This window comes from Amphibalanus amphitrite, unplaced genomic scaffold (assembly GCF_019059575.1).
Source record: "Amphibalanus amphitrite isolate SeventyFive unplaced genomic scaffold, NRLGWU_Aamphi_draft 000675F_arrow, whole genome shotgun sequence".
Lineage (NCBI taxonomy): Eukaryota > Metazoa > Arthropoda > Thecostraca > Balanomorpha > Balanidae > Amphibalanus > Amphibalanus amphitrite.
Genome location: NW_024882169.1, coordinates 107,393 through 129,059, shown reverse-complemented (window position 1 = coordinate 129,059; position 21,667 = coordinate 107,393). Strand labels below are relative to the sequence as shown.

Here is a 21,667-nt window from a genome sequence, read left to right as displayed (position 1 = left end):
AAAAATAGTTTGTTCTAGTTTTGCGTGATTAGAGTGATAGTTTTGCTGTGATCGCTTTTTTGCCGAACTTTGCTGAGCTATGGCCATGCGCGGTAGATAGAGAGCCTAGCTTATTTGATTGCGAGAGTGCCTGATCACTTTGGCCAGCTAGTGTTTGTTTTGGACTGAATCTGCTATCACTCGTGGCCTTTTCATGGCGAGTGTGTACGCCTTTGCCTCGTAGTTTTAGCACAGCCTCTCTGCTTTTTCTACTTCACTCCGCCGGTTTCCCCTACCCACAGAACGCCTCGGCTTAACGAAACGCCATTTGATTCTCCAGCGCCTAACCCTTTTGTAGTTAACAAGTCCACCATTTCCAAAAAGACGGGACGACGGTGCTCAAATTTGTCCGAATTCTGTGAGCGGCGTCCCATTTTACATTAGCGTAATGAGCGGCCGTTTTCAGCGTAATGGACGGGATTGCCTCAGCTGGCGGTAAGCCGATCTGCCCCGGGCGGCGAGGCCTTATCCCGGACCTCTCTGGGCTACATGAGACGAACGTCCTGTCCAAAATGGACCGTTTGATCTGAGCTGGCCTCCCTCCGCTGCGTATGACCCGGTCATTGCCGGTAGCGTGGGACCGGTAATGAAACTGCTGTGTAATATTAACTCGAGTGGGTGGAAGTCACCTTTGTAAACCCACTCACTCCCAACCCGTCACTAAGAGTTTCACACTCCCAGTCCCCGTAATATACCCTGGTCACTTTGGCCCTCTCAGCGCCTCTACCTTTCTTTGGTTCTGATCTCTCGGGCGCCTCCCGTCTCACTTCTATGTGTGGCCCGCCCTGCCTAACCGCGAGCACTAGCCTGTAGTGGTCACTAGTCGCCTGTAGTGAGTAGTACCTGTAGCGCTTAGAAGCCATAGCCCGCAGTAGATGCTTTGCTATCGCGGTAGCCACTCAGTGCCGCGCGGCGTCTCGCCTGAGCTGGGCGATCATGGGGCAATCAGCACCCCCAGTTTCTGCACTTGACCTCGGCTAGAGAGACGGCATCATAGCTGTTCTCGGCACGGGTCGAGAAACGTCGGCCGTTCACGTCGGCATAGATAGCTGACAGGGTCAAGACCACGGGACAAAATACAAACACACGGGGGCACCGCCCTGGCGACATGAAGATGAGAGGCGAACGACCGTAAGGCAGGCGCCCAGGACGTTCAGAGTTGATGCGAGGCTATGGCGACAAATGAACTGAGATCGAAACAACCATAAGGAGCACATCGAGCGAGGCGTGCGGACGCATAAGTGTCAGAGAGGTGTCACACCCACGTCAGGAGCGCCTTGTTGAGTTTTCTCCCAGTGGGCGGGCCTTCGGGCCGGCCCTCCCCGCGGCGGACGAGCCGCGCCGTCACCTCCCTGGCAGTGCCATCTCCCCGCGGGCCGCCGAGGTGCGTCGGTGAGGCGACTCACGCGCCGCGCGCCGCCCCATGTCTGCTGCAGCCCGCCCTCTCTGTCGCGGGACGAGCGACCCGTGTCGGCCAGCCCTGCCGCCGGCACCGTCAAGCGGGACACGCCGGCCACCGCGGCGCGCAAGTCGGGCAGTCTGCGACGGGACGAGAAGCCGCCGTCGGCCGGTCTGGCGCTGCGCCGATCGGGCAGCGCCGCCGGCGGCTCGTCGAAAGCGGCCGCCGCCCGCGCCGCAGCCATCGCCGCCGCCGCCGCGGCTGCCTCGTCCAACTCGGCCAAGTACTGACTGCGCGCGCGCGCGGCCGAATGGTGTGACTGTCCGGGACGCGGCGCGTTGTACAGGGTCGACACTAGGACGGAGAGCCTCCGTGCCTGTCTGCACACACGCGCGAATGCACTCGGCTGGACATATGGCGCTTGGCTGCCCGATGGGAGGGTGTCCATGGTGTTGGTCGTCCCCGTCCCTGGGTGTGATTTGGTGTGGTCCTCTGGTGTGCATGCTATCTATGTTCGAGGGCGGCCCGCCATCCGTGCGGCCGTCTCTATCCGCCCGTGCTGTCCCCGTGCCGCGGCTGCGACCCGCCGCTCCCCTCCGGGCGCCCACTAACCGGTGCTTGTGCCCCCTCTGTGTGCCCCGGCAGGCCGGGAGACATGGCCCCGCTCACCCCCGGCCGCACACGACCCGCCACTGACGGGTACGTTCAGCCGCCGCCCGTCTGCTCTGCCGACCGACGCCGCGCGCCTCAGACGGCTAGCTGCATGTGCCTGCTCGATTTGCTGTCTTGTCTGTCTGTTTGCCTAGCTGCTTTTCAGATTCAAGCTGTTTGTTTGTCTGTTTTCTTGCCTTTCAGATTCGGTATCTGTTGTGGCTGTCTGTCTCTGTCTGTCCTAGTACGTATTCTGCCAGCCGTTTCCGTTTCTGTTTCTGTTGGATCCTCCCCAGTTTCCGCTCTCTCAACTTTACAACCATCGATAGGCTCAGAGAGCTCACAGAATCCGTCCAGTCTCCACCCAATCCCCTCCCTGTAATTCACCCGATGTCAGGGGGCGTGTCCTCCCCGCCCTGGCTCCTCCCTCAGAGGACCGGACTGATCTCTCCCGGTCCAGCGCCGCCTCTCGGTCTGAAATGGATGGCGGACCACCGTCCGGTTTCTCTGAGCTCTCAGCTCGCTCTGCCGACTGCTGAGCTATGAGAGCCGGCGGAGAAACTTTTCGGGTTAACTGTGACGAAGCACTTTAGTGGAGGTGGAACTTTATAGGTATTAAATCTGGCTGTCCGGGTGGGGTGGGGGGTCCCTCGTGCCACCGACATTTCCTGAGGTCTCCTGTGGTCCATCAATGCGCTCTAATCTAGTTTTATCTCCAATCGATGGTGTTTGCATCCTGTGGGGCGGCGCGGTCGCGCGGGTGGCTCATCCGGGCCCGGATGGTCGCCCTGTCAGTACGTGCCAGACACTCCGGCATCGGGCTTACGTGTCACGTGGTCACCGGCACGGTACCCACCACCGGATCACATGATCTCCCCGTCCGTGACCGAGCTGCAGTCAGCTGTTGTTCGGGGGTCACGTGACGGCCCTGTTGCCGGCTGGAGACGCCCCTGGCCGGCGCCGGGCCGCCCCGTTGCTAAATCGCCCCCGAGCCAGCCGGCAACACCGACCGGCAGACTGGAATCGGCGGCTGGCGGTCGGAGGATCAGGGGAGCGGTGGGTGGGGATCAGGGGATAGTGTGACTGGACTACAGACGCCCCGACAGTCCGCCTTTTATGTGCTAATATGTAGTCTGGCTGGGCTGTCGCTCAGTTTTCCACTACCATGAGCAACTGTATGTGCCCATGGTACTGTGATTGTGTACTGTGCAACTTGCACAATACACACCATGTGTACTGTGATTCATTCAGAGTTTGGTCTGGGAGGTTATGTTAGAGGTAAACTTGATACGCGGTACAATAGTGGAAAGTATGCTGGATTTCTGTGGAAGTCGTGATTGACTGGCGTATACCGATGCACGGGGTGGACGTCCTCTCCCTTTCTGTGATGGCTGGGTGCCATTACCGCGATCCGCCTGGAGAGTCACTCTCTGTATGTGGCCGCCGTGGGACGGACCAGGTGGCCCCGTCACCGTGGGTGAATGCTGTCCTTGTGGAGGAGGGAGGGAGGGAGAGAGAGAGAGAGAGAGAGAGAGAGAGAGAGAGAGAGAGAGAGAGAGAGAGAGAGGGGGAGAGAGGGAGAGAGATAAAGTGAGAGGGAGAGAGAAAGAGAGGGGGAGAGGGAGAGAGATAAAGCGAGAGGGAGAGAGAAAGAGAGAGGGAGAGAGAGAAAGTGAGTGAGTGAGTGAGTGAGTGGGTATGTGAGAGAGAGAGAGAGAGAGAGAGAGAGAGAGAGAGAGAGAGAGAGAGAGAGAGAGGGAGGGAGCGTGGGGCTCGGATTGGGGACAGAGTGGCTCCTTTGGGAGCGCACCGGACGGTTGCAGTGGGTGAATGAGAGGCCACAGGACCGGACCGTATGAGTCATACAGTGAGAAAGTGAGGGATACAGTGACATCATTCAAGTGGTGTAATGCGTGATAGAAAGTGGCTTGCTGTGCTGGTGTTTGTAAAATAATGCATTGCTTGGTAGTTTCGTTTTTCCTTCCCTTTTTTGAGCTCATTAGACGAAGATTTCTTTGATATGCGGGTTCTATTTGCTACAATTATGCATTATGCATGTCAAAAAATCGGTTGTGTATTTCGGCTATTACCTGTCATGTGTAGTTGCTTGTTCAAGCGGATCTCATCTCTAGGTCTCTAGTGTCTCATTTCTCGTCCGTCGTCCATTTCACCGGATTCTGATGTTCATCCTTCCTCCGTTGTTTCTCTGGCTCTGTATATCGAGTATGTAAGCGTGCGGTGTTTTTCTGCCCGCGAGAACCCATCGTATCCTACGTGTTTGGGGGCTCTAAGATGAGCATGGTTTGCTGTCTGCTTACCAAAGCGACCCTCTTTTCCTGTTGTGAAGCATTTGAGTGCTACGAATGTATTCTAAACTTTGATTGGGTTGCATCCCTGGAATATTTCCCGTTTGAAGAGGCTGCCTTTGGGATCGTTTCCATACCAAACCTGGACTATTTCCTTGATTCATCTAGGCTGATCTCGTTCTGCTCGATGCGAGGAAATGGCTGCATGTAAACCACTTGCATGGAACATACATGCATGGCATTGGTGTATGCGAAACATCTGAGTGTGCATGAAAAGGATGCTGCGATTAGATCATGTATGACTCGAAGCTGTCGTGTCCCACCCTATCGTCATGTATCGCCTATCGCGCTAGCCCCCATCCCTATCGACCCACTTGTATCTGACACTCTGAGGCGTCCGTGCAGTTAGCACTGTGTGCCGTGCTAGTGAGACAATCAGTACTTTATCAGCGCTGGGCCAGTGTGCGCCCGTGGGCGAGCTAGACGGCGGTGTGTGCTGTGTGACTGTGTACACTGAAAGGTGATTGCAATCCGGCACTGGTATTCCCCGCTTTAGCTGGGGGGGGGATGAGGCTGAGAAATGCTTAGGGTGTCTCAGGAGTCGCGCTCTGGAGTCCTAGTAGTCATATTGATGTGAGGCTAAGGCAGGAATGGGTCGTGGAATTTCATGTTGTCGATGTTTTTAATGCGCGCTTGCTCGTTTTACATGGAGTAGGCAGGTTACTACGAACCCTTCCTATGCCCTCCCGACCCCTGTGTCCATATACGGCCCCGTTCTGACACTGTATCCGGTTCTGTGTGTGATTGTCGCTCGGCAGGCCGGGGGACACGCCAGCTCCGACGCCCTCCCGACCAGCCGCTGACCGGTACGTGCTGACATCTGTTGGCGATTTCGGGAACTATGGACGTAGTGGGAGAATGGAACTGCCATGATCTCGGGCTGGGCGTTGTGGCATATGTGGCTATGACGGCTTAGATGTTTAAATCTAGCACATGGCGCTTTGCATGACGCAGAGCTTGTAGCATAACGTAGTGTAATCCAGACTGCCATAATTATATCATGTGGGTTTTCGCCCACGACTTTCCAGTCAGCAGGTATAACTTACCATTGATGATATTGTGCTGATGTTGAATGGTGATTGGTGATGTTCCCATTCACTATTCGTTTACGTAGCGTTTTCGTTGTGACTGGTTTCCCGTCTTCCTTCGCTCTACCCCAATGATACCCGATGACGCTCGCTGACGTCTGATGACGCTGGTTGCCGCCGCAGGCCGGTGATGACGACCCCGATGACGGCGTCCAACGGTGAGGCGGAGCCGGTGAAACCGCGCAGCCTGCGCTTCACCTGGAGCATGAAGACCACCTCGTCCCGCGACCCGCAGGAGATTATGGACGAGATCAGGAAGGTCAGTTGCCCCCTCCCGGCCCCTGCTGCCGTCAACGGCAGTGAAAAGTGGCAATATGTTTGTACTACGTTGTACGGTTTCTGCTGTGGGTTTTAAGATAATGCTTCCTACAACCAGCACCAGACACGGTTCAAAGGTGCTCCTATCGTCTTATCAATCTGCTTACAACTGTTAGCTCATCGCGAGGACAGGTATTAGTCGAACTTTGATATGTGTCTTAACTGGTCATAGAAGGGACGTTATCTTGAATCCTTAGCTCAACATGGTCCGCGTACTGATAGCTTGGTGTTGGTTTTGTCCCTAGACTAGCTGTAGATAGAAGCCCCGCCCCTCCCGGTAAACGCTAATAACCGCTTGTCTCTTTCTGTCTTCTATTCTCGTGGTATTTTGTTTCTTTTGCGCTTACCATGCGTTAACCTGCTCGTATTGTTACTTTTTTGTCATATTTCTTGGCTCCGTGTTTTATTTCCCCCGCCTGAACGTTCTAAAGCCCGCGTTTTGCTTCCTTTCTTCTACCTGGCTCCTGTCGCTGTCAAGTCTGTCCATCTGTCGCATCTGTGTTTCTCACGCCGAGTCGCCAGCTTCCCCGCCTCTGCCTCTGCCGTTTGCGTCTGCCCGTCCGCTCTGTCGCCTCTGTGACGTCATCCGTCTGCTCTCTACACTCTGTCTCGTCTCCCTCTCGCTCTCTCTCGCTCTCTCTCCGGTCGACGGTTCTGTCGCTCGGCACCCACAGTCAGTCTCTCTCTCCCCAGCTGCAGCGCGACCGCCCCGCCCTGAGGACTGAGCGCGCCCCCCGGCCGCCAGGCAAGTGACTCGCGTGCGGGCATGACTGCCGGGTGCTCCGTCCCTCTGTTCCCGCTCCTCCGCTCCCTCTGCCCGGGCGTGGGTTCGCCGCATGTTCGGTGGTGCTGGGGTGCCTGCCTGGAGGGCCGGTGTGTGTGTGTGGGTGGTGAGGTCACAGCCTCTGACACCGTCCGCTGTTCTCAGGTGCTGGACGCAAACAACTGTGACTACGACCAGCGCGAGAAGTTCCTGCTGCTCTGCGTGCACGGCGACCCGCGCACCGACTCGCTGGTCCAGTGGGAGATCGAGGTCTGCAAGCTGCCGCGCCTCTCGCTCAACGGCGTCCGCTTCAAACGCATCTCGGGCACCTCGATCGGCTTCAAGAACATTGCCAGCAAGGTGGCCAACGAGCTGAAACTGTGACCCGAGGCCGGCCCGGCGCCGGAGTCGGAGCCGGAGTCCGACCCGCAGGCGCAGTTCGAGGCGGCCGCCGAGCTGCCGGCAGCGGCCGGCGGCGCGCGGTGCCGGTGCCGGCCGGAGCCGCCGCCGCCGCGCCGCCGTCATCCCGCCTGCTGAGCTCCGCGGCGAGATAGCGAGAGAGAAAGCGAGAGCGATGGAGTGCGTGTGTGTGAGGGAAAGAGAGAGTGAAAGAGGCGTGCGTCGCCGTTGTTTTCCTTTTATATCATTGTTACGTCTATGCGCGCGCGCTCGGGCGGCGGAGTGGCCTGCGCCTGTGGTCCGCGGCAGCCCGACCGGCCCGGCGCCCACCGCAGACAATCGACACGCGACAGCTGTGATCGCCCCCCACACGTGGACCCCAGAGTGCGCGGGAGGAACGGGAGGGAGGGCCCCGAGTGACTGGCACAGAGGTGGTACGAGTATGCTCCGTAGGTGGCCTATCCACCAGTTGGGCCGCGTATTCGGCGGCCGCGCGCTAATTCTAACATTTTGTGGATGTATTTATTAGTATTGGGCGCCGCGAACCGACCGGCCCTGCGTCGCCGGTCGGCCGGCCGGCGCCGTCTGTTGAGATACGTTTATCATATTCATCGCGGTCGCCGCTGGGCGCGAGGCTCCGGCGGCGGCCGCCCCCGCCCCCGCCCCCGCCGCGGGCGGGCGGGCGGGCGGACGCTCGGTCGTCTGTTTTTATGGAGTGGACAGTGGAGAGTGCCGTTTGCACAAGGCCGGGCGGCGCGCGTATCTGTACATAGGAGCGATGTGGTGCTGACTGGGCCGCCGGCCGCTGGGTCGGCGCCTGTGTGATATGTGTGCGCCGCGCCGGCGGTCAGAAAGGCCGACCGACACAGAGAGAAAGAACGAGAAAGAGCGCGACCGATTCCAAACTAAACCCGACTATAGTGTTGCGCGATTGGTCAACGAGTAGTACGGTCGCGTGACACGCTCGGGTTTCGTTACATCTCTCTGTACAGAATGCTAATAGCTCTAAAAATACATGTGATAAAAGGACGCGGCGGCGTTTCGGTGTGAAGTTTCTGATTGCGGCATCATTTATTGACGTGCGGACTCGATTTTTGTCTTTTGACTGGTCTGGCCAACAGAGCTGTTAAATTCGGCACAAGCAATCCGCTTCACGGCACATTTGACGATAGTGGTGCGGTGTTGTGAGTTAACAACTTGGCTCGTTTCAAGCATTTGGCGTGATGCACAAACTTGTTTGCGCGATCCGGTTCGCGTCAGCGAACTTTTGTTGCTATGGGTCTATGGCGCGGCTGTTATCCTTTGCTTGTAAAGCAAAGAATAACAGCCGTTGAGCTACTTTTAAACGCACTTGGGGTCGGGGAAATCGTAACAGTTCAGGCGTACGGCGAACTGCCAGCTGATGAGGGAAATGGTAAGTGCGATAGACCTCGCTCATGCCTTCGGACTTCGGGGTGACTGAAGTGCCCCAGAGGTGCATGAACCTTTGATGCTCTAAGCGGGCGTGAAAAGTGCGTCACCGACCCCTCATCGTGTTCGTCGCGGATGTCAAGAGGCCAATAGGGAGAACTGTGCGCGCAATCTTTGCCAGTACATCGCATAGCAACATATCTGCATGACTTATCTCTAATCAGAGGTCGCTTTAAAATCGACCTATCACATCGGCACTACCTTTGATCTTCATTGATATGAGGTCGGGTTCAGACAACTTTCAACTGGTCGATTTCAAAGGCCAAAGAACATCTTGCAGCGTTGCTACTTGGTACCTACGCTAATGCATCTGAATGTGATGAATGCGACCCTTCTGATATAAGTTTGTAAGCTTAACCGATCTTTCATGTTGCATAGAAACCGAACATATCGTGTTTTGACTCTTTTTTGTAGTGTAACTTTCATGCTGTAGGGAAAGACTATCGGTCATCTTAATATCGGGACGCGCATCGGACAGTGATCTTGAGATTCACGGGTGAGATGCGGGCATCACTGCATGTTGAGCCTCGTTTGTGGTATTTGTGGCACAAATTTGTAGCACTCATTGGATGATTGCTTTAGCGTAAATTAGTTGAAAAGTCGAAATTCCGAAATCAGGGACAAGCGTAAGCATGGCGATGAGTTGATAGCGCCTAACCCCACTCGATCACGGCCTCACTTCTGCTCATCGTCAGTTTTGCATCTTTAACTGGCGTTCTATTGACCTATTCTGCAGTTTCAGGTGCCATGGTCGTCACGTCGGTTCCTGCACACTCTTATTAAAGATAAGCATTGCTTCCTTCGCAGACTAACCCAACAGGCATAGGTTAAAAATTTTGGCATGCTTTATTGACAATTCAGAAATTCCATGACAAGCGGATCACATAAAATGAAAGCCCAACAGACACTAATAACGGGTAGATCGGAGCTGGCAGAGCAATAACACACAAACAAATTCATAAAGCGAGAATACGAGTAATGGTGAAAAACGACTGGTTGTGAGTGATAATAATCGGAAAAAAAAAAGATTGAAGAAATAGCGAATTGCATGCAACTTTGAAAAGTTTTGCTGTTATTTCGCGAAATCACGCCGAAGTAACTAAACGAAATTCGGGCAATATTATGAAAATAAAAGTGAATGAAATAGGATGAAACAGCAATTAAAACAGGCCCAGTGACGGCAAAAACTAAGTGCCGCAGTGCCACGCTCACTGCTGCAGCTCTAAAAAAAGCCAGACTAGAGTATCATCACTAAGAGTCGCGTGACGCGTAAGGCACCACCTCACCAAGTGCCCTATAAATTAGGTATATTATCGCTAACCACGTATCACCCTCCTTTAGAGCCTTACACTCCCCGTTTAAAGTACACTTGGGTTCATTTTCCGTTGGACGCAGTCCCCGTCCATCCCATCATCTGCGTCGTCATCGTCCCTCGCCAGTATGACAACCAATATGGACAGTGTCACTATCCCTCACAACGGAATGACGTCGTCACCACACAAACCTGTGTACTGTGACTAGCGTCTTGCCCCTATTCTTCCCTGGCTATGCTCTCATCACTCCTGACTGTCCGAGTCAAAGCTGATGCCGGAGGCGGTGGGTCGTTTGCGGGCGGAGGGGTTGACGATACTGCGTCCCGGCGGTCGCTTCACCGGCCGGCGGCTGGTTCGGACTGAAGGTACCAGCGGGGGTCCGGTCGGCAGAGCTGCCACCGCCGCCGCCGCAGCCGCCTCCGCGCGCTCCGCCTGACGGCAGATGGCGCCATCGCGTCAGAGGGGAGAGGGTTTAGGGAACAAGGACGATAATCCTCTGAGACAGCCGGAGTTCTGAAGCTATGACTGAGTAGATTACACGTGTCCCTAATAGAAATGCTTAATGCTGAAGGAAAGTAGAGCAGCTTTGTAATGTTTTACGGAAAAGAGCCTGCCGTGGCGGTGGCGGCAACTTTCTCGCAGGCGAATGGTAAACTCCAGCCTGTGCGCAGTTCCCCCGGCTGCCCCAGCCAGCCTCCGACCCTCTGAGAGGGTATCCCTCTCGGCCCTCGCTTCCCCTTCCAGTATCGTCTCACCTTCAGTGTAGCTCGCGCCAGGGCGGCCACCAGCGCGGTGGTCACTGCCAGCCGACGGTCGGCGGTCGGAGCGACATCCAGGGTCACCTCATGGCCGTCCGGGTCATGCAGCACCACCGACAGCGGCGCTGGGGTGATCCGGCTGACCTGGAGGTCAGCTGGGACAGCCGAGCTGGGCAGGAGGCGCTCTGCCAGCTGGCCGCTGTTTACGTGGAAACATCCCAGGGTGCTGTTGGAGACAGGACACAGGCATCAGTCATAAAAATGGAAATATGCCTGGGTGTTTAGAAAGAGATGAAAGATATCTTAAGCTACAATGATCACTAGTTAATGTTGGATTGGAAATGTTTGGCTTGTTTTATACAAACATTTATTTAAACTTAACAGTACTGAGGCCCTGAGGGTCACCAGTAACACCTTCAGCTTTGTTATTATTACGAGCAAGCGAGCGCAGCGAGCGAAGTGAGTCTTTTCAATATAACGGAAAAATCTCAGTATGAGCGGCCCGGCCCGGCCTGTAACGCTTTTGAGAGGCTTATATCTCAGCAACCGCTGGACCGATTGGCCTGCGGTCTTTTTTGTTGGGTAGCCCCATCCCTTCTACCCCGTAATTGACTACTTCTGATTCATCTCAGTGACCGTCGTGGCACGTGCCACGTGAAAAGTCAAGGGTGTTCATGTTCAAGCTGTTTTGCAAAAGTAGTGATTTTGAGAGGCTCATATCTCAGCAGCCGCTTGGGCGATTGACTTGCGGTAATTTTTTGTAGGGTAGCAGCATCCCTTCTACCCAAAATAGGATACTCTCGATGTATGTGGGTCACCCCCAGTGCACGTGCAAAATACAACAATAAGAGGTGCCAAATTTGTTCCCATTTCAGTAACTCGGTAATTACTGGGGCGATTTCGCTGAAACTTGGCATACAGGTAGGCACCCACCAGGCAATGCATTCCAATGTGTTGCGGTTAGGGTACTACTGCACGTGCGCACGTGCAGGGGGCGTTTCCAGGTCTCGAGAACGGCTGGGCCGATTGCCCTCAAATTTGGTACACGGTTGGTGACCAGTTAGTAGGGTGCCGTGCAAAAGTCATTTTGGACCCCGTTTGCACGTGCGCACGTGCAGAATGCCGCTTCCAGATCTCAGGAACGGCTGGGCCGATTGCGTTCAAATTCGGCACACCGCTAGCGACCGGTTAGAAGGGTGCTTTGCACTTGTCCAACGGGCTTGTAAGCCCGTTGGAAGCACCCTCTCGCCCTTCCGCACGTGCAGGGCTCACTTTCTCGCTCGCTCGTTCTTCGCCCAAAAGGCGTTTTACTGGTTTATTATGGAAAGTAAGTGACAATGAATGCAACTCACCCATCAGAGGAGCCAGAAGCCTGAACTTTGTACACCACCACTTCAGAGTGGACTTTCAGCTTCATGTGTTTTGCAGGGATCTCCATGGATTGGAAATTCCTCAGTCCTCACTTTCTGTCAGCCCACAGCCACTCTTCCTGTATTGTAGAAACATGCTGTTTTCAAGCTGTCAAGCATAACATTTCCTTTTCCAGCACAGATGGTACAGTTCATATGTACCCAAGGCCCTATAAGTATGTACCTACCACATTAGCGTCGCCACGGGGGGGCAAGCGGGGCAGCTTGCCCCCCCAACCTCGGACCGGGCACCCCCTGAGATCGATACAGATCCGATGAGATTTTGGAGTCGGGGGAAAAATGGGGGTACCTTTCTGAGAATGCCTGTGAGGTCAGACTCTGTTGGAGCGTGCAGTTCAAACCAAAGTCAGAGTCGCAGTCACCAAAATCTTCAAGACTCCGACTCCAGACTCGGAAATGTCAATGCCATGATTCATGTCATGTTCCTAGTTGGTTCTGTATTACATTTTGTAGCTGATTTTCATAAATTTTGGAGTGCTGACACATAATTTTCGTTCAAAGCGTGACACGAAATCTTCGGGGCCTTTCTCAACTCTCGTCAAATGTCTGCGACAGGCACAAGTACCGTTCAAGTGCCGCAGGACTCATGAGCCTGCTTTTCACACAGGCTCCTAAGGAGCTCCACTGAGCTCTAAGAAGCTTTCGGAGGGCCCAAACCGGCCTCTGAGAGTCCACTGGTGTCCATGTTCTCTAGAGGGCCCATACAGGGATCTTTGAGGACATTATACATACGTAGACCTCTGAAGGGCCACACGAATCTTTGAGGATGTCTTCGAAAATTTCTGAAAACCTCAACTGGCCTATGATAGTTCAGCCGAACTTTTGAGGCGACAGACTTTACTAAACCCCAACCCGGCATCTGAGGGGTCACAACTCACGTGTCCCTCTGAGGGCCGCAACACATGTTTCTTATGTCCCTACCAACGTAACGTAGGGTCCTTAAGGATTCGACACAGACCCCGGCGGTTCACATTGTTATTCGAGGGCTCCAGGCTCACCCTGGGCCTAGTCTCTTAGCGCCCGCCGCCCACACTGGCTTCTGAAAGCTCGTGTGCCCTAAAGGGCTTTCCGGGCCCACCTTAGGCTCGGAAAGCCCTAAAGCACCACATACACGTAAATATTTGGGGTGACCCACGCCGATCTCCGGGATCCTAAGCAGGCTTCTGAGAGTCCACACTGACCCTCAGTGGCCTGAAATGGCCTGGAAGTCGCAATCCTATCTCTAAGGGATCCCTTGCCGCTATGCCGTGCGTAACTTTTGGTTCCGTTAAATATTTTTGGTCGCGTTTGCAGCGCTTCCCTTCACTCGAAAAACCAGAAACTTTTTGTTCACACTCGAGTGAACAAAACACTTCTTCTCACTGCAGCAAGGATGAATGATGTACTTCCGATTCACACTTCCGACATTCTCTCTCAGTCTCCGCCGAATGCCCAATTCTTAGCTACAATCGGCGGCTGGGATAAGCCCTATGCATTTCACGTAAAACCTGGGCATGCATGCGTGAATGGAGGTTTTAGCGAGGTGATCCGATTCAAATGGAGCGTTTTTCACCTTCTTCTGGGTAATGATCATGAGCGACAAGAGTCTGCACAGGGGCCCTCTGCAGTGCGTCGGCAATCGCAGCCACTGTAATTCTAACAGTCGTTTTTGTCCAGAAATTTCAAAATTTTGATTTTTTTTTTGTAAAAAAATACATGCTATAGCTAGAAGGAAAACTTTGTCACCATCGAATTCCTCGCACCATTGCGCGTCGAATGATATGTAAAACGAGTGAGTAACGGCTGGGGAAAGGCAAGATTTAACACAAAACTTGATTTTGCCCCCCCAACCGAAAATGTCTGGCGACGCCTATGACCTACCATCTTGGTACCTACCTACTCCCCAGTCTCTTTTCACAAGAAAGAAGGCACAGTAAGTAATTTGATTTTTGATTTTTTAATGAGTTTTTCCTTTGAAATTGCAATAAAAAGTAAATACTATATTTACTTTTATCTACTTTTTAATGCAATGCTTAGTGCTTACAGCCATCAAGGAAATGGTCATTCAAAACTCAAGATAATCCTTGCAAGAGCCAAGAGCACTGCATATTATTTTGTCAGTACAGTAGGTACGTACCTCATAGGTACGTGCATATTGATTTGCTTAGGTATCTGCAAGCTCAAATCAGACCAACCATGCCACGTGCCTCATGCCAGTATTGGTATCGAGATTCGAGACAATCTGTATCTCATGATACAGATTGTAGCATATCTATCTGATCAAAAGAGTATCAGTATATAACGAATATAAACAATGACCACATAACAATAAGGACCAGGGCTATTCGCTGATACCTTGACCTGCAAGTTGCAACCAACCTGCAACGATGTCTTCTGATGCTTTATTGAAAATATAATTAATTTAAACACCACAATCAAAGCCACCTATGTTTTAGGGCCTTGAGGCCACCTAAAGACTTAAAAATACCTATCCTAAATGTGTACCGCACCGACCGCACCGACCTCAACCTGCGACTTCTGCCAAAACAATTTAAGACCGGTGTTCAAAATCCGATCTAGCAGTGCGCACTTATGTAAAAGATGACGTCTAACCAAAAGTTCTAGCGCACGATTGCGTGTTGGGATCTCGTGAGCATCTATCGGCAGTATTGACTAAACTTTTGAACACTTGCCTCAAAAGTCGGAAATGAACAGGCTGCGCCGTTTGTGCCTTTTCTGAGTGGCTACCATATTGAAAGGAAATTGTGGCCACATTTAGGCTTTTGTGAATTCTTGCATTCACGGTCTGCATCGCCTCACATTTTAGCCGGTGACTATCGCTAAACGGATCGAAGAAAATGGAAACCACATTATATTACAGCCCACAGCATATCAGCATCACTCATCAAAGGACACACATTGTGAATGAGATGATGAGTTCATGGGCACATGGGTGTAGGAGCGCCAAAAATATTGGTGAAGGATGTCACCTGAACCCTCGGAGAAGTCACCTGAACCTTCAGAGAAGGTGCAGGACCTTACCGCAGTGGAGGGGGGAATTTCGTCAACTCCTCCTGTTTTTTTTCTTCTCGCAAATGTCTCACGCCATTATCATGTAATTAACGCCAACTTTTCAGTACATGCCTAAAATTGAATTTTTAGGTATCCAAGCATACCTTTGGATACCTACCAAAGGTATCCACTATCCAAGCATACCTTTGGAACCTAAAGGTATGCTCCACTGCTCTTTTTTCGTGACCAAAGTCTTACAACTTTCCCACGAGTAAAAACAAGCCAATATATTTTGATATTCACGGCATTTACTGAGATTAAAGGAAATTTCTGAGTATGAGCGGCCGGCCGGCCGGCCGCGGTCACGGTTCTGCGACACTTATATCTCAGCAACCACTTGACCGATTTACACGCGATAATTTTTGTACGGTAGCTTCATTCCTTCTACCAAGTATTGGACTATTCCCGATGCATGTGGGTGACCCCTTATGCACGTGCCACGTGCAAAACGAAGAGGTGTCACTTTTGTAATTGTTGCAATATCTCGGTAACTACTTGGCCGATTGCGCTGAAAGTTGGCATGTAGGTAGGCACCCACTAGGCAATGCATATCCATGTGCCAGAGTTGGGGTGCTGCTGCACGTGCGCACGGGCTGGGGTCGATTCCAGATCTCGACAATGGCTGGACCGATGGCGCTCAAATTTGGTAAACAGTTAGGGACCGGTTAGTAGGGTGCCGTGCAAAAGTCAGTTGGGACCCATTTTGCACGTGCGCACGTGCAGGGTGCCGCTTCCAGATCTCGAGAGCGACTGGGCCGATTGTGCTCAAATTTGGCACATCGCTAGAGACCGGTTAGTAGGGTGCCGTGCACAAGTCAGCTGGAGGTACCCCGTCGAAATTTCGCACGTGCAAAGCTCACCCTCTCGCTCGCTCCGTTAATCGCCCCAAAAGGCGTTATACTGGTTTATTAACCCGGCAGTTGCTGGGGCATTTCGCCACCCACCGTTTGCTGGGGGGGGGGCGTTAAACGCCCCCAGCCGATAACTCGAGAACCAATAGGCGCAGCGAAACGCACGAGGCGGCAAACGAAAGAACGCGACGAGACGCTTCAGATGAGTACTTTTAGGTTGAATTTTGAGGTCACAGGTCGGGTCAAGGTCAGGTCAAACACCTGAAATCGGACTTTCAGTAGCATGGACTTCAGGACTTCGCAAATCGCAATGGGCGCCTCTCGTCATAAACTCTGTCAAAACGGTGCACAATCCATCATATAAGGCCTACAAGAGTGTCAGCTCCATGTAGAGGTCAGCCAAGCATAGGTCAGGGTCAAGGTCAGGTCAACCGGCCAGGCACATATCCCCGAAAATCAAAACTGATATTCGCAGCCTGTGACACATGTTTTATGGGTACTTTGGGGCGTAGAACACGATGGTGACATTCATTTTATCATATGTGTACGTGTTTGGCTAAAAAAGTTCAATTTAAGAAATGCATGTATCATGGTCGTGACTCGTGAAGTAGTCGCGAGAAATTGCAAAGATTTAGTTCAAGATTTTGGAAAATGCGGAACGATAATCAATAATCGAAGATAGCCATTTGATTGGTCATGGTATTGGCAGTTCAATGACGTTTACGGCATGTCTGACGTCTATTCTGTGATTTTATGATTTTTTGAACATATGCCGTTTTTGGTCAAAGCTCAGAAATCATGACGTCACTAAAACCTCGATATCTCAAAAATTTTCTGAACGATTTTTTTGAAACTTTGTCACAATAAACTTCAATTAATTCCCTACAGGTACCCAAAATTTGGCGCGCCTGCGGCGCGCCGTTTTTATGCTATGGCCCGGCGAAAAAGTGGGGGCGTTTAACGCCCCCCCCCCAGCAACTCGCGGGTTAAATGGCGTGAATTGTGAAGAAGGTGGGCATAACACTTCATAACTGAAAGGATGGGGTAACTGGGTACCTGTTGCCGTTTTAGCAATAGCCTTTTTGTTCATCCCATTCGGCATTGCTTTTCTTTTTTTAACATTAGATCGACCGTCGAACCCAGTCGTTCTAGCATTGGTGAAGACCCTCACCTGCATTGCTCAAGATTGGTGAAGGATCCTTCACCAATCTAAAACTTTGGTGAAAGGTATCCTTCACCAAAGAGATACGTTGCTACACCTATGCATGGGCATAAGGCAGGTGATCACATATACCTAACTGACGCGTCGGTTTCTCGGCAGTGCCGACATACCCTGGTGCCGACTGCCGACTGCCGAGCTCAAGGGCCGAGCCCGGGTTCGAGCGCCGAGGGGTTCGAGTCTCTTCGGAGCTGAGTATATACCTCGGAGTGTACATAAACACCTCAACTAATATGCTAAAACATGTGAGGTCTGGCGTTATACGGTTGTCATGGCGCGCGGTCTGATGGCGCCGGCGGGCAGCAGCTGGAGCCACTCTTGAAGTCAATCGAGAGGGAGGGGCGGAACATAACACGCTAATTTTTAGCAACAAAATTCTTCTGATAGCAGTAGCTTGGCCGTTGGCGTCCGAGGGTTTGAGTCCGGCGGACTTGCCCGTCCCGATCGCACGGTAGGGGCCAAGCCAATATACCTACTCCGTGAATTGCTACTTACCTTACATTAGTTCACTGACCACCCAGAGGCCAGACCACAAACCTGTGGCTGTCTTCACATCCAGGGGCATGCCCTCCGGTCTCCGGACGACTGTGATTTTAGCAGCTGGGTTGTCAGCCTGAACGGTTCTCCTCCCAGCAACAAACGGGGTGTGCTCAGCCGCTGCGGCGCACCGGCGATGGCCAACTCAGCCTGAAGTCTTCCCCTTGTAGGTACCCTATCCTGAGTCATTCCACCTTCATAACTCATTCACTGCTATTGCTAAAGCAATAAGATTCGCCATGGTCGCACCGAAGGATTAAATCTACCGAACGCATTTACCGACCACAGAGTGACCGATCAGACCGATGCATCACTTGACCCCATCACAGCCGTGACCCCGCTCTCTGTAAACATCTCGGCGGCGCCCACGGTGCGCAGGCTCGGGTCCCGGTCGGACATCCGGAGGCCGGCGGTACGGGCCGGAAGGGACGACTCACCGCCCGGCGGCGGCGGAAGACGTTTGGCGGCACGTCACCGCGGCGTACGGCGGCTTGGGGCACCTCTACGGCGGTGAGATCACCCCTGCCCCGCCGGCGGCAGTGCAGGCCGCGGCGCAGCGGACAGTCACCGCCCACCCGGTGCTGCCATCTGGCGGGAGATTGGTAAACTACCCAGCTGGCAGCGGAAGTTGAGATCGGAGCCAGCTGGAAGAGTTGGTGGTTCCTATTCAGTTCGGAGGGATCCAGATCGAAAGCATGTGATCGAACGCCCTTGGAAGCTTAGCGGAACTACGCTGAACACAATCATTCGCTGCGCTCTTGTTGCCGAGACCCAAGCCTGGCCTCTTTAGAGAGATAAGTCGCTCGCACAGGTAAGCCGTTAGTGAAGTCCTGGGTACAATACGTTCGGCCCATCCCTTCGATCAATTTCTGATCTATCCTCAGGAAGCACAAATTTTTCTCCTCGTCCTCAAGCCCCCTGTTCCTGGCTGGACGGTCACCAATACCATCATATGACCCACCCGATAGCTCTCCCAGTAGCATGCCTTTGCTCACGTGCCGTCGTGTAACGTGTAGTGAGATTGGGTGGCCTGTCTATCAAAACGGATTCAGCCCCTGCGGCGCACCAGGGGACGGCGTCCAGAACAATGTCTGCTTCTAATTCTTAGCATTTTTCTGGGTCCTTCCGGCTCTAACCATACCTATCTCATCAGACTCTACGCTACAAAATAAACAAAGAAGCAAGCAAAAAATAAGGAATGAATGAACAAATGAATAAATAAATAAATAAATAAATAAATAAATAAATAAATAAATAAATAAATAAATAAATAAATAAATAAATAAATAAATAAATAAATACATACATAAATAAATAAACGAACGAACGTACGAATCAGCGAACGAACAAACGAACGAACCAGTGAACGAACGAACGAACGAACGAACGAACGAACGAACGAACGAACGAACAAATGACTGAACGAACGAACGGGCGAACAAACGAACGAATGAAGCTTCCCCGGTGACCTGCTCAGATTTTAGTGACTATCAGTACCTATAAAGTATAAATAGTTTCCTTTTAGCCATTATTAGGAGCCAAGACAAGGACTTAGTGTTGCACTTTCTAAAACATTGGATTTCATTTACAAAAATATCTGCCCGTCAATATGATAGGCATCCCTGTCGGAGTAGAACTTATAAGACATTCAATAACTAACCCTCGAATTACGATCCGCGATTTGGCCTCTGCGATGACCGTCAATATCCACCTGTAGCCGATGGATGTGGATAATGAGCATGTATCGGTGTATCGTGCGCCCCACACGGAGGCCACTGATTGATTCACGAGTCGAATAACCAATGAGCCAAGAGGCTGATAATTGCTTTTCAGTTGCAATGGACCGTTTAAATGTCCCGAAAGGATAGAGCTTGTGTGTGGCTGTATGGGGTATAAGCCGGGTTTGTGACATTTGCTCTCGCTGTCCTTCTAGCTATGGATACAACAGCAGGGCCGTGCAACGTGATTCATCATACAGTGTTTAGTTTACTCACTCCATAAGCTACACAGTTCCGTGCGCACTTGTTCGTGCATAGGTGTGCCTCAGCGAGGTAGTTTCAGCTCAATTACCTCTTCTCGCGTAAAATAAAAAATAAACTCGCGTTTCTATGCTGCATTCAATCAAAATAGGTGTATCTAATTTTGCTTTTTTGCACGAAATTACATCAAAGTAGCTCGAATTTGGACACAGTCACACTCATGTATCAGCATGTAACAAAAATATCTCCCTAGTCATGGCAGCGAACTAACGTTTTAAGAGGATTGCCTTCTGGGCGTTGGCTAACGTAGTTCTGGACGTTTGCACATTGCATATCCACCTACATGGATTAAGCACCGTGTAAAAATAGCGCAACGGTAAAAACGCATATATAGGTACACAGAAACCCGTTTTGTGGCGAGCTTGCGGACCTCTATTCTATCGTAGAACGATACAGCTTCGGCAGCATGGGTAATCTCCTCGTGCGGAAAGTGATTTTAACGCACGGTAGGCACTATCCGTCAGCGTTTTTCGACATTCTGGCAAATTGATAGACGTCGGCCGTTACGAGGGATGTTAATTGATACAGTAACTAGTGGTAAAACCTTTGTGCTACTAAGAATAAACTTTTGAGATATTAGGTAAATGCCTATCCGCTGAATACCATTGCCTTTTAACTTAAAGCTCTTTTATCTTTGTCGTGTCATTTTCCCCCTTAAATACCGAATACACGCCCACGTTTTTCTCCCGACACCTCCCCTCAAGAAACCGTTAGCTGTGGTCGTTGCCCTGGGCAGCGGGGCCCTCTGACCCCCTCACCGCGGTACCTGACGGTAGCTGCAGGCTGTCCCGCTCCACCGCTACATGGCTCAGCCAATTACGGCGACCTTATCTGGTGTTTCCGCATTGCTACTGTTACAACCGCGGCGGCTGAATTTTACTGTTCTGCAGCGAGTGCAACCGGCCGGCCGGCGGCATTCCGACGGGTGCTGCACAGGCTCTGCGGCAGGCGCGGCGCGCTGGAGGCAGTCATGGCGCGCGCCGCGTCACCGTGTCGTCACATCACGTCACAGTGACGTCTGTGCACTGATCACGTCACAGCGGCGGCGACGGCGACAGCGGGGCCATCAGTGATGTGATCGCCGCGCCTCCTTCCCATCCCCGTCATAGAGATCGTATACCTATAGTAGTCGGACTAGTTCTGCAGGGAGGGGTGATGGGGGAGGGGGGGGGGGCTAAGCGGCTCAAATCGACACCGATCCTCTCATGACGAACAGACCCGCACGGTCACGAGATTCACTAAAGGACTTCCGCGAACCGGACGAATTAAACACGGAGATTGTTAGATCGAGATGAGATAAAACAGGACTGGCGGCATTGCATTCTTAATTTGGACTGCTGGCATAACCAGCCCTGAAATGGCCAAGATATCTGCGTATTCATCAGCCAGGGCTGGTCGCTCGTCTAACGGGCACACTCTGGAAACCGGCTGCGCTTTTAGCAGCTTCAGCCGAGTGCTGGCACTCAGAGATACAGGTGTTCGGTTTTAACCACTGACGATACTCGAGTTAAGTGACGCTACGCGTCGCCACGGGTGGTCGACGCCAAACACATGCCATCGGTGTATCATAAAAGCGTAGCGTTCATACATTACCCCATCGAATTCCCGGATACAATGTCATCCATTATGCATGCAGACAGACCTATATCTATCAGCCAGCGGCCAGGTGCAGCTCTCGGAGAGGGACGGCCCGTGCCGGTCAGGCTAGTCGGCTGTTGTCACGCTATGCCATGGGTGTGTGAGGCGGCGGCGCCTCGGGTGTCTGCTGAGACGCTCGTGCTGAGGAGACGGGTATGTCTGAGGGGCCGAGCAGGAGTCTGTCCGTGCACAGCAGGCTGCTGCAGACGGTATGGGGGCGGGAACGTCGCACGTCGATGGGGTGCACAGGGACGATCTACTCTATCGTCTCGTGCCGTTTCGTCATGGCCATGAAAACATGCGAGGTGATCAGTGCTCTGAATGATATGAACAGCAAT

General features: G+C 52.5%; 2 protein-coding genes across 20 annotated transcripts in view; one reads left to right on the top strand and one right to left on the bottom strand.

Moving 5' to 3' along the window:
* The window catches only part of LOC122364413 (MAP/microtubule affinity-regulating kinase 3-like), a 69,847-nt gene extending 61,794 nt beyond the window's left edge, over positions 1 to 8,053 (top strand). For 5 of the 15 annotated variants that reach the window (XM_043334752.1, XM_043334748.1, XM_043334742.1 and 2 more), the window contains 5 exons: positions 1,476 to 1,721; positions 2,084 to 2,137; positions 5,214 to 5,261; positions 5,667 to 5,802; positions 6,790 to 8,053. In XM_043334752.1, coding sequence (XP_043190687.1) covers positions 1,476 to 1,721; positions 2,084 to 2,137; positions 5,214 to 5,261; positions 5,667 to 5,802; positions 6,790 to 7,008 — 703 coding nt within the window. In that variant the 3' untranslated portion in view covers positions 7,009 to 8,053. Of the gene's footprint in view, positions 1 to 1,475; positions 1,722 to 2,083; positions 2,138 to 5,213; positions 5,262 to 5,666; positions 5,803 to 6,554; positions 6,607 to 6,789 lie in introns of all 15 variants that reach the window. The other 10 variants (XM_043334757.1, XM_043334754.1, XM_043334749.1 and 7 more) reach the window with 5 other exon arrangements.
* A 1,267-nt stretch (positions 8,054 to 9,320) lies between these two features.
* On the bottom strand, positions 9,321 to 14,521 carry LOC122364415. 5 transcript variants are annotated; one of them, XM_043334760.1, is made up of 4 exons: positions 14,497 to 14,521; positions 11,917 to 12,053; positions 10,562 to 10,790; positions 9,321 to 10,238 (listed from the first exon to the last, which is right to left on the bottom strand). In XM_043334760.1, exons 2-4 carry the CDS (start codon positions 12,000 to 12,002, stop codon positions 10,050 to 10,052), a joined length of 504 nt encoding a protein of 167 aa, XP_043190695.1. In that variant the 5' UTR covers positions 12,003 to 12,053; positions 14,497 to 14,521; the 3' UTR covers positions 9,321 to 10,049. The 5 variants fall into 5 exon arrangements, with proteins under 5 accessions (XP_043190695.1, XP_043190696.1, XP_043190693.1 ...); XM_043334761.1 differs by having other exon boundaries at positions 14,329 to 14,512; XM_043334758.1 differs by having other exon boundaries at positions 14,353 to 14,512.
* Between the last annotated feature and the right edge of the window lie 7,146 nt (positions 14,522 to 21,667).

Bases quoted from the DNA above. Each gene is read 5' to 3' on its own strand.
- LOC122364415 (XM_043334760.1), bottom strand. From the start codon at position 12,002: ATGGAGATCCCTGCAAAACACATGAAGCTGAAAGTCCACTCTGAAGTG. The intron at 10,791-11,916 runs GTGAGTTGCATT...TGTCTCCAACAG, and splicing joins GCTTCTGGCTCCTCTGATGG to CACCCTGGGATGTTTCCACG. The intron at 10,239-10,561 runs GTGAGACGATAC...ATCTGCCGTCAG, and splicing joins TGGCGCGAGCTACACTGAAG to GCGGAGCGCGCGGAGGCGGC.